Genomic DNA, 12,421 nt, shown 5'->3' on the forward strand with positions numbered 1-12,421 from the left:
AATTGTGATATCTGTCAGAGAAAATCGTGACGTTCAATATTCTTCTTGGTTATTCTCGTTTTCAAAGCATGTTGTTGTCTTTCTTACGATCGTCAAAATACACGTATCCTTTTTCTTCTTCTTCTTCTTCTTCTTATCATTTTCTCTATCATGCTCCTAGTAGAAGGAAATTGGTGCGACCCAATACTAATGGATAATGGAATTATTGGTTACGGTTGGGGCTTGCCCTGGGGATGATCGTAATTCAATTGCTTCGATGTGTCCTCTGGACGTTTTGACGGGACGGATGTCCTAACAAGGACATTGCCTCAGGATATCTTTGCGATGGTGGTACTCTATGTTATCGGTATATCTTTTCTATTCTATGAAGACATTGTCGGGAATGTTAGATACGTTAAAGAGGGGAGTGTAGGTATGGCGATCAACTCTACATTTTTTTATACGAAAATCATTGATCATATAAAAAAACAAAACAACAAATATACGTCAATTAAAAAATTATTATAATTTATTAAGCTCGTTTTTAATGTTATTATTGAATTATTAACAAATTATGAGAACATTTAATTGTACTTCTCGAAGCTAGTAAATTAAATTAATTAAAATATGTCTTAAATTATAGGAATTATATTTATTATATTAATTAATATAATTTTATATTAAAAAATTCTTAATATAATAGGAATATTATACCCTTATTTCAAACTACTTTTTAATTACATCCTTGAATTATTTAAATCATCGATACATTTAATTTACTTTGTTAAACTTCTCTTTAAATTTATTTTAGAATTATTTAAATTATTTCTTATTTATATTATAGTTAACAAAAAAATATTTGAAGATTATAATATTTTTGTGTTGAACATCTTTAAAAAATCTCATTTTTAAATTATAGAATTTATTCAAATATTTAAATAATAATAAATGAAATTAGAAATATGAAGAACTAACCAAAGAAGAAAAAATAGATTTGATTTTGATCTTTTGTGTTGATTTGTGGGATCATAGTAAGGAAAATTAATAAGTTTGATATTTTTTTGGGGAAGCTTATTTCTCATACGCGAATGGGAAATGATGACTTTTTTGTCTCTGGTTTTCCTTCATTTTCTGATCTACACACGTTATGGGAGAAGTGATCGAGACATTACGGATGTATGGACCAATTTGTAAGCAATCCAACTTACATTCGTCGGGCAATGTTGGATTTTTATGTTATCTTTTCTCCACTACCATTCGTAGTATCGACTGGCTTACTTATTTCACTTCATATATATATATAGACTATACAAAGCAACCCTCTTCTATCATATGTCGTAACTTTGTCCAAGCTTCGAAAGTGGAATCGATTATATTCTCAAGATAACTGCTATATAGTTATATATGTCTCCCTCTTTCTTTTGTTTTATACCAATACATGTATATTAAATATTACAAGAGTTTTATATATATTTCAAAATATTTTTGATATTAATTTTATACTTATTCTATCCAATTATTTATAAATTATTATCAAATCTTGTAAATAATTTAAAATTTTCAACTATTTGGTCATAACAATTTATAAATTGGTATTGATACGATATATTTGCTTGTTTTTGAAAATAATATATATATATAAAAAATGAAATAAAATTTATTACAAATAATATATTACATAAATCGGTACGAATTTTCTAAACAACCAAATACAAAGATAATTGTATCCTTTTTAATTTATATTATTTAATAGCAACTAAAAAAAAAAAATAAGAACCAAATATATATAAAAAAAATATATGTACCATTATTAAAATTCACATCCTAAAAATAATCAATTTCCACAAATTCTGATAATTTGGAGTCCAAAAAATGATAACGAATTTTTATTTATATAAAAAATGATAACGAATTTTTATTTGTATAAAAAATGTGATAAAAATATGTGTTTATATTATGGCTATTTTTGTTTACAGATGAAGATATTTTTAACATTTTTATGCAGATAAATATTTGTAAAAAATATTTATTTATATATATCTAATCTAAATGTATATATATATATATACATAGGATATAAATATCGGAAAGGATAATAATTATCTTCGGGTGTCCTTCAACCTAATCTTAAAAAGTACCTTCAACAACGCTAGGTAAAAATTCATAGGGTAGTTTTCTAGCGGTCGTCGTTTCGTACCGTTCCTTAGCCGTCGCTCCGACATCGTTTTGGTCCAACATCTGCCCCCGAAAAAACAAAAGCCCATTGTCGCTAACGACCGGTCGCGCGTCTCTTGTTTCTAACCGAGCGCTTTTGAATCGTAGGCGAATAACGGGCCCGAAAAACCCGTCCATCCGTCCGTCCGTTTGTCCGTACGTTCGTTCATTCACAAGGATCCGAACGGCCATCTTATTCTTTCGTCATTTTTATACTCTTTCTCTTTCTCTCTTTCGTATTTTCCTTTTTCATCCCCTTCCTCTAAAAAAAAAAACTTTTTCTTCCCATTGAAATTTTTCTTCAATTCGCGTGCCTGAATTTTGTGTGAACCGATGTATCCTTCTTCTTATGGTGTTATCACAATCATCTTTATCTAATCTTTTTTTCTTTTTTATCTTTTCTTTTCTTTTCATTCGTTCATTCTTTTGATACAAAAAAAAAAGAGAAAATGATTAAGATCTAACACTCTTCTTTCACGTCAAAGTACGAGTACTTTTTCTTTCTCTCTCTCTTTCTTCAGGTTTCCGGTGAAAGAGGAGAGTTATCTTAAGATATTTTTTTTCTTTTTTTTTTTGAAAGAAGTACATGTGTGTATGTGTTTGTGCGAAGTCTTTCCCATCCTGATCTTTACGATCTTATTCAAATTTTCTATTTAAGAATGAGGTGTAATTCAAGAGTATACCAACGTTTAACGTTCGGTTTAATATTCTTCTGATTTTAACCGCGAGATAGAAAACCAGAGAGAAGGAGAGAAAGAGAGAGAGATACACGCAGAATGAGTGAGCGAATGAGTGAGGTAAAAGATGGGAGAGAGGGAAGAACTGTAAAACGAAACGAGTTTGCGCTTTGGCCAATGGTCAAGAGAGCTCCGCCCAGAAAGAATCGAACCGAGTTGGCGCACCTAGGAAAGGGTAGGGAAAAAGGGAAGGTATAGAGTTTAAGTCAAAGAGAGAAAAAGAGAGAGAGAGAGGGAAAAAGAGAGTAAGAATAAATGATAAACAAGTGGGAGTATAATGAGAAGTATACTTAAAAAGAAAAAATAAGAAATAAAGAGAAATAAAAAATGAACGAAAGAACAATGTTTCTTTGTCTCTCTCTCTCTCTTTTTTTTAACTCCCTAAAAAAAATAAAAAATAAAAATAAAAAAAGGGAAAACGTTCCTTGATGGTTCAACTACGAAAAGTAAGTGAGATCGAAGGATAGAGAAAGGGAAAAAAAAAGAAAAGAAAATATCAAGAGAATAGCATCGAAATGGGCAGAAAGAGTGAGTGAAAGAGAGATAGAGAAATGGAGAGAGTTTTTCTTGTTTCCTCGACTAGCTGGCAACCCCATCCGGATGGATATGGATACTTGACTCAGTCGGAGGGAAAGATCGATGTATGAAACTCTTGCCAATCTCTATGTTAATGTCCCAGACTGTTTCTAGGAGAAATCTCTTTCGGTAGTCTCTTAGAGGACACTTAAAAGTGAATTGTTGCGTCTGCGGTTGACCTCGGGACACCATCTGACCCTTCACCATTAGTAAATTATATGACCTATTCTATATGAAAGTGAATCTTTTATCAATGCTTGAGGGAAAGATACTTTTTCTGTATCTTTTTATTTTTACTAATATTCATTAGAAAAACTCTTAATTATTTTACTGATTATATTTTTTATAAATAGAAAATTTATACCAATTGTATGGATGAAATTTACATTAGATTTTTTCAGAAATATAAAAATGTTAACATTTTCTGCAAGAATCATTGATTTATTTTTTGTATATATAATATACAATATATTATAATTATTAATACTAATTAAACACGTGTAATACACAAATTAAAATTGTATAAATTAATTACAATTTATTAATATATTAATCACATTGATTAATATTCTTAATTATATAACTAAAATTTATATTATTTATATTATTAATTATATGATAATGATATTATATTTTATATATTATATGATATATATATATATATTATATTAATTATGATTAATGACATTATATATAATATGATTTCTATTATTAATTATATACCTAATTATTTACCTAAAAATGAAATAAATATATTAATTAAACTAATCCTATTTTTACGTATATATATACATATATATATATATTTCTTTTTATAGCGGAAACTTCGCAAAGTAGTACGTCCCCAGACACCGTCCAATGCGGAGGTTGCAGGGCGTCCTATCCCCTTGGCGAGATAGTTCGTTTCATCGAGCACAAGGTCAACCACTGTCGCAGTACTCTCCAAGGGTGTCACAGTCCTCCGGCTACTGCAGCACCAGAGGACTCGGATCCCGAGGATGCTCTTGCCCTTAAAACTACCGATCAAGATTCAAAACTTAATTCGGTACCAAGTATTTCCGCGCCGATCAACAAAAGGGGTGGTAGACTTGAAAGTCCACCAACGCCTCAGGGTACAGCACCGGATACCGGAAGTCCGATCGAGCTTAGAGCTAGTGCAAGTTCGACGCCGAAAAGACGAACGGAGGATATCGACGATGACAAGGAAGAACTTCCTAAGAAGCAAAAAACCGAGTCTGTCGATGCTGACACCAATACCGTCAATTCCGGTAAGGAAATTATTTCAATATTTCTAATCACATTTTATGATAGAACCTTTAGGTCATTTTTCATGAAACTTACTGTCGTTCAAGACTTATATATCACGTGACAGATTTGAAAATATTTATTTTAGTTTTCGATAACTAAAATTGTCCCATGTGAAAAGTTCTTTTCTTTTCTTTTCTATTTTTTTTTGGGAATAAATAGGAAAAAAACTTATACATGTGTAGCTCATATTGTATATCTAAATTACTAATACACAGACACACACTTAGGAATAGTCGTTAGAGATGCGAAAGGTAGAAAAAGTTTCGAGGGTTTAAAGTACGTTCATGATCGGCCATCTGATGTCGGACGTGGTCCACCGAACACGAACAATGTCGATGCGGTAGATTCGATTTTTGAATTTAAAGCGCCCGCTTTGAGTTCGGGGTTGAACCTGCCTCTCTCTACACCCCTCTACACCCCTCCGCGAATCATCATCTATCCCTCGGAAGGGGTCACATCGTTGCATTGTCGATAGGTTTAACGCGCGGGTGTTCACATTTCATTGAAAAACCTTTTTCTTTTTTTATCTTTATTTTACCATTTTTTTCTTTTTTGTATTTTTTTTTCTATTCCTATTGTGTCATATGTTGTGCGGTTTACATTTTATTTTTTTTTTTATGATAAGGGAAATAGCTTTTATTGCTTCTCGTATTTGTTGTCCGATATTGTTGTAAAGAAATTATTTATTTGTAGCTTTTGATTTTATAAATTTGTTTATTTGTTAATGTTTGATAAATTCTATTTTTTACGTTCTAAAATAACGTTATGAAAAATTATGTAAAAATTAATATATTTTGATTGATCCATGAACGATACAAAACAGAAAAGTTTCATTACCAGAATCGTAGTATGTAATATATATAATTATATTAATATATAAATTTATTATAATATAATTAATTCCTTACACTCGGAATCATCTGTGGTATTTTCTTAAGAAAGTGTACACATAAGAATCGTGTCATATTAAATAATTTAACTAAATTAATTATTTAATTTTATTTACCAAATATAATTTTCCAAATTTACTACAATACTATGATAGTAAACTTTTAATATAACATTAATACATCTAATTAAAATCAAAAGTTTTACTTATCAAATTAATGTTTAAAATATTACTATCATTATACATTCTAATAATTGTAAACAAATTATAAACACATTAACACTTATTTCTTGAATCAAATCTTAACCTAAATATCTAACCAACAAATTTCTTTATAAAATTTAAAAGAATGGATCGAGTTTATCCGATACACACGACCGACGGATCAACCAAGCCCTATCCTTAAAGGCTTCATCACGAAGCGTGAAGCACGCAGCAAGCAGCAGCCAGCAGTAGCACCCCTTTCTCCCTTAGCTATTCGTTTTGTCGCAAGAGTTAACCCCTTTTTTCCGTAGCAGAACGCGAGCGAAGCTCGTGCTCGTCCTAGTCCCTTATTCCCTTATTCCCTGTATCTATACACACATAGATAATATATATATATATATATGTATAAATCAAGTATACACATATATGTATGTACATATATATACAACAACATATACATGCATATATATTCCTTGGTTCCTGCCCCTTTCGTTGTCTTTTTTGTCAGAATTTTTTGTCACTTTACAAACCGGCCAACTCGAAAGCAGCCTAATTAGAATCTTCCTATTGTTTGGCCACGTGGTACGCACGAGCCATTCATCTAACGTTCGTACGAACGTGCCTGCGTTACGTGCTACTTGCTTGCTTACTTGCTCGTGTCAGAATTTTCTTTCCTTTTCTTTTCTTTCCTTTTCGTTTCATTTTGTTTCGTCTCGTTTCGTTTCGTTTAACGCGCCGCATGCAGCCCAGGTAAGATCAACCGATGACAGCAGGAACCTGATTATCGTCATCGTCATCGTCATTATCGTTCTGGTTTCATCCCTATACCTATTCGAATTCATTAGACCATACCTGTTATCGATTAGCGTATTCTTAATCATCTGTCTTTTGAAAATGTTTCTAACGTTCAAAATTTAATCAAATTTTAGCTCCCCTTCTGCTACCAGAATTTGTTACACATATGATATGAGTAACTATATTAAATTATATTTAAGTATTAAGTAAATGAAATTTTTGTTTGCTTGGATAATTAATTTTAAAAATATATATTGATAATATATATATTTAAAAATATATAAATATATATAAAATATTTAAATAGTTTTTAAATTTATTAGATGGAATTTGTTCGATAGATTGCAAATGCAATTATATTATTAGTTTGTACTTTCTAAATTAATTCGCAATAATTTGAGGGAGTTTTTAATTTATAAAAATTATTGTTTCATTTCTATATTAAAAATTAAATTCACATATCTAAAATAATATTATAGATTTAAAACATTAATTATTAGTTTTTCTTAAAATGATTTTCATATTGAATTAAATTGTAAACTATCACATGCAAAAGAACTTACACTTGCACATGCAATACCAAATGCAAGTTTTCCCTAATATTATTTATTTTATTTTATTATTGTTTTATATTATTGTTAAATTTATTATTTTTATTATTATTAAATTAATATTACATTTGAAACTAAATATATATTTTGAACCCTAAATCGACTATCTTAAAAATATTGATAACAATATATATCCATTTCAATCTCACAATTCTATTGCAAATAACAATATCAATATTAATAAAAGAATAAGAAAGAAAAAAATAATAAAAGAAGGAAAATACAGTTAGTATAGATTCGAAGAGTTGGAAAAATGTATATCGCAGATAGGGAAGTTAGCAATGAGAAAGAAGGTTTGAGAAAAAGGGGTTTGGAGTTTGGGGTGGGTGGTGTGAGAGTAGAGAAAGGAAGCGATAATCCGTTGAAATTGACACCAGAGAGCGTTCTGGGTGAGATGCAGATTTGATCTATCTGTCACGTTTGTCTGGAATATTAATTCTCGTCGTCGCGGGTGAGGTTTTTCATCCAGCTGCTCTTTATGGTTTCTTTCCGACCCCTTCTTGGCCCACGAAGGATTCTCCCTGTTCTATCTTTCTCTCTCTTACTCTCTCATTTTTTCTCTTTCTTTTTTTCTACTTCTTCTTCTTCTTCTTCTTCTTTCTCGCACGTATACCGTTTTCTTAGACCGCCCGAGGCGTCTCGAGAATTGCTTGCGAATTGGCTACATCCTGATCTCCTCCCTTCTTTTCCTTTATTTTATTTATTTTTTTTTATTTTTGCTTTCTATGTTCTACACCACAACGAATCTTTTAATTATTCTATTTTTTATTTATTTATTTATTTATTTCGTATCGTAGAACTCTGACGCAATCCCTGATCTTTCACGTCTCTTTCATTTTCTGAATTTTTTTGTACAATTTTTTTTTTCTGTGACCAACACCCATGAAATTTTTTTAATATTTTTTATTTATTCAGAATTTTTTTTGCTCTCTTTTTTTTTTATCAAATCCTGATGCAACCCTGATCTTTTTTTTTATCGTTATTTCCACACTTTACACCGACAAATTCTTTAATTTTTCTTTTTTTTTCTTCATACTTTTAATTTGTTTTTATTGAACCCTTACCCAAATCTCGTCTACCTTTTTTTTTATTATTTTTTTTTTTTTACTGAACTTTGACTTGACCCTGACTTTTATTGTTTTTTTTTTTTTTTTTTTTTTTTACTTCTATATTTTACACCTACGAATACTTTTATTATTCTATTTATTTACACTGACTTTTTTTCATTCCATTTTGTAAAACCACAGACTTTTTTCATCATATTTTATTTATTTATCTATTTATTTATATATATATTTTTGTTTTGACGTCTGGTACGAAGTATTTTTTTTTGTTCTCGTAGAAATGACATATAAAGGTACAATTCTTTTTTTCTTTTTGTTTTTTAAACTCGACGAAGAAGCTTTTGTTAGAGACAAGAGGCAAATTTAATGGGACCCGGTGGTCCATTCTTGATGTTTGCGGTCGGACGAACGAATGGGCGACATAAAGGATCTGTGAAAGAGAGAAAGAGAAAAAGATAGACACTGTTGTCTGACCAATCTTGTCCCTGGCACCGCGTACTGACCGCAAGGTGTACGTTTGCGATCGTACATGGATATTAAAGTTCCATTCGTGAGTTACTCTTTGCTAAAAATAGAAACTTTAAATTTTCAAAGTGATTTTACCGACCGTGCGACGTCAACTAAATGTCAATTCTTTTAAATTAAATTAAAAAAAAAAATAAACAAATAATTTAATTTTTCTATCGGTTCTTCCTTATTCTCCTTTATATTTTTTTTTTGCAAATTTTATTTTAATTTTATCAAAAAACTCTCAATAATTTAAAAAAATTGGATAAAATCAAATTTGTATTTTGCATATTAGAAGGAGTTACGTTATAATAGAAATAAATATAAATATTAGGATTATATATTTATAAGAGCAAATTTAAAATGGACATAGTGATAGAAAGAATTTGTAAAGATCCACGTGACCAATAGGTCCCTGATTAAAATCGCCCACAATCTATCCTACCTGGATACACGATCCATTGCAAGCGCCGGCCCTTTTAAGTGCAACCCTTGTGCCAGGGACAAAGTGCATACGTCGCATACGTTGGCTAATCGATATTTTAATATTGTCACACGCCATTCTGGATTACGATCCTTTGTGTACCATGACGTCACGGGTGCGAAAGCTTTCGATAGGGCAAGACCAGCAGATGGTTACTGCTTCGATTGTCAAAAAAAAAGAAAAAAAATCTTTCAAATCTTTCTTAATATCTATAATTCTTTTTTGTTTATCAATTTTTATATATATAGTTTATATATCATAAAAATTTTATTCATTAAAAATATTTTATTTCATAACTCGTAAGAACAAAATTCATATAAAAACCCTTTTTGTTTATTACAGAGGAAAAAACAACCATATTTTTAAAAGTTAATACGCGAAGTATTGTTAAATGTTTTAACAACCTTCGAGTTCGTATTTGAAAGTGTAAAATTTAACCTTGTAATTTACATTTAGAAATTTGCATTTACTACTCGAATAACTGCATTGAAAAAGGATCTATCGACAATAGTAAATTACACATATCCTTCATGTACACGCACACATAAACACATACGTACACATATAGAATATATTTTTCAAAGTATTACAAAGAAGAGAGAGAGAGAGAGAGAGAGAGAGAGAGAGAGAGAGAGAAAGATATTCACTCATCTTTCGAAAATGTCACTTTGGGATCACCCTTACATACCGGTGCAGTGGTTGTTGCTCGTTTCGTATGAAGTCTTCCGTAAAAAGGGTTAAAGGGAAGTATTCGAAAGGATGACCATGGCTCTGCTTGTAGTTAAACAATGGTATATTCCAAACGATTTACTTCGAAACGTCGGCCTGGCCAATTTGACGGGCAATTTCTGAAGAAAATCGGTCTCGGTCACCATTCCAAAAGATTTCTTTCTCTCTTATACTATTCATCTATGTATGGAGTACTATACTTTATTTATACGACGTTATTTTCATCTATAATAGTTTTCAATTTCCATTCAATAAAATCCAATCAAATAAGAAACTCAAATTTTTTAGAAAAAAAAGTATTCTTTTATATTGTTATCTATAAATTATTTTATTTAAATATATAAGTGAAAATCATCAAATATCGGCAATTATTAATATTCTTTTTAAAAAGATATAAATTTTTGTACAGATTAAATATTATATGCAAAAACCTAATATAATATAAAATACTTAATATAATATAATGTAAAATATAATATAATAATAAATACCTAATGAATATATTAAAAATTAAAAATATAAATATAAATAAATATAAATTTAAAAAAATTAATAATATAATATTTATAAAATATTCTAAAAAATTCTAGAAATTTGTATATCAAAATTAAATTAAATTATTATCAAATATAATAAATAATAATATAATCAAATAATTAATTAGCACCTATGCAAATAAAACAAAATTACATTTATAGTATAGAATATAGAATAAATGTAATTTATTATCCAAATCGTTGAAAATTGATATTTTATCTTTCGAGATAAAATAAGATGAAATCATTTTTGGTTAGGATATATATTTCATGGAGTCCAGCCATTTACCAAGTCACAAGAGATGATCATGAAAATCTGGGGGAAAATAATCCTAAAGGATGGCCAGAAAGAGAAAGTATGGTGTTTGCATATGAAAAGGACCCGTACTTTAAATCGATACACCTTTATTATATACCATAGAAATATACTCGCTTATCTTTCCACAACCACCACCACCACCATCAACGATCTTTTCTTTCTTTCTTTTCTTATTTTACTTTTTCTTTTCTTTCTTTCTCACTTACATACTTCCCCGAGGGAAAGCGGCAATATTTTCAACTTCCGGAAAAGAAGGAACCTCCTCTGTCGAGGGTTTGAGAAAGCGGGGGAAGGGCGCCTAACGCCCGCAGCGCCAAACAATATTCTAAATTTTCACGCTTCCCATTTTTACGACCTTCCTTTTCTTCCTGACACTAGTCCCTTTTTACTTGTTTTCTTTTTTCCTCTCCTCTTTCCTTTCCTTTCTCATTCCAATTTTCTATTTGGTCCAATTTTCAACGCTAATTTACGGTCCTATGTTATACCCAAAACATCAATGATTATGAATGACTCGTAAAAATTTGGTTAAAAAAAAAAAAAGAAACAAAGAAGAAAACAACCAAACTTTTACCTGCATTTAATTCGCTAAACAAAAGGGATCTTCTTTTGTCCATAAAAAAAAACGTGAGATCTTCAAGGATGATAATTATTTACACAATGATCGATAAATGAATCATGATAATGACAAATTCTAATCTCACGGTATAGTTCTTGTAATGGTTTTCCAAGAACGAATGAATGAATTAAAAGTTGAGATAAATCCATCTTATACTTACGTTAGTGAAAGGTTAGAGAAACATCGTTGAATAAAAAAAAAGAAAAAATAGATGGGGAAGGATAGGAGGAAAGAGAGGGAAACAGAATGAAGAGAAAAAGAAAAATTTACAACGCCCACTATCGGACTCGTTATGCCACTTGGCACCTTGTTTATAATGCTGCAACGATAAATGTGTGTCCATTGTGTGTGAGTAACGTATTCATGAATCCCCAGTGTGTCTCTGACGTGTTACTCGATAAAACAAAAGTTTTCTCGAACCATCAAGCATCAATCTGTCTGTCCTGTCCTGTCCTGCCCTGTCCTGTCTTGTCTTCTTGTTTCATTCGCACAAAGCTACATTAACATTCGATTAATAAATAAGTCAGTAATAGTAAGTAGGTGAATTAATCGTTGATTCTTCTACGTGAGTTTCTTTTAACGAGTACGAGGCTAACATCTTTCTTTGTTTTTTTATTGTAGTGTTGTATATACACAATTTCGAAGAATAAGAAGTAGAAGAAGAATAGGAGGAGGAGGTGGTGGAGGAAAGTTGTACTTTAAGGTTAACGAGGGTAAACTTAAAGGAGATTAAATGAGAACTCGTAAATCTCGATTCACCGAACGCGTTCTGCTTTAAAAACTAGTTCGACAATTTTCTTCTATCTTTCTTCCTATCTTTTCTTTCTTTCTTTCTTCCTTATTCTTTTTTATT

The 12,421-nt window shown here is 30.2% G+C and overlaps 1 protein-coding gene across 1 annotated transcript in view; it reads left to right on the plus strand.

Moving 5' to 3' along the window:
- Positions 1 to 12,421, plus strand: part of Cph (BCL11 transcription factor chronophage) — a 41,742-nt gene that overhangs the window by 17,355 nt on the left and 11,966 nt on the right. Inside the window, exon 3 of the mRNA XM_089177597.1 lies at positions 4,325 to 4,774. Within this exon, the coding sequence (XP_089033723.1) occupies positions 4,325 to 4,774 (450 nt within the window). The remainder of the gene's footprint in view (positions 1 to 4,324; positions 4,775 to 12,421) is intronic.

The sequence above is a fragment of the Polistes dominula genome, unplaced genomic scaffold (assembly GCF_049000335.1).
Source record: "Polistes dominula isolate Pdom_NZ unplaced genomic scaffold, Pdom_raw_medaka contig_373, whole genome shotgun sequence".
Taxonomy (NCBI): Eukaryota; Metazoa; Arthropoda; class Insecta; order Hymenoptera; family Vespidae; genus Polistes; species Polistes dominula.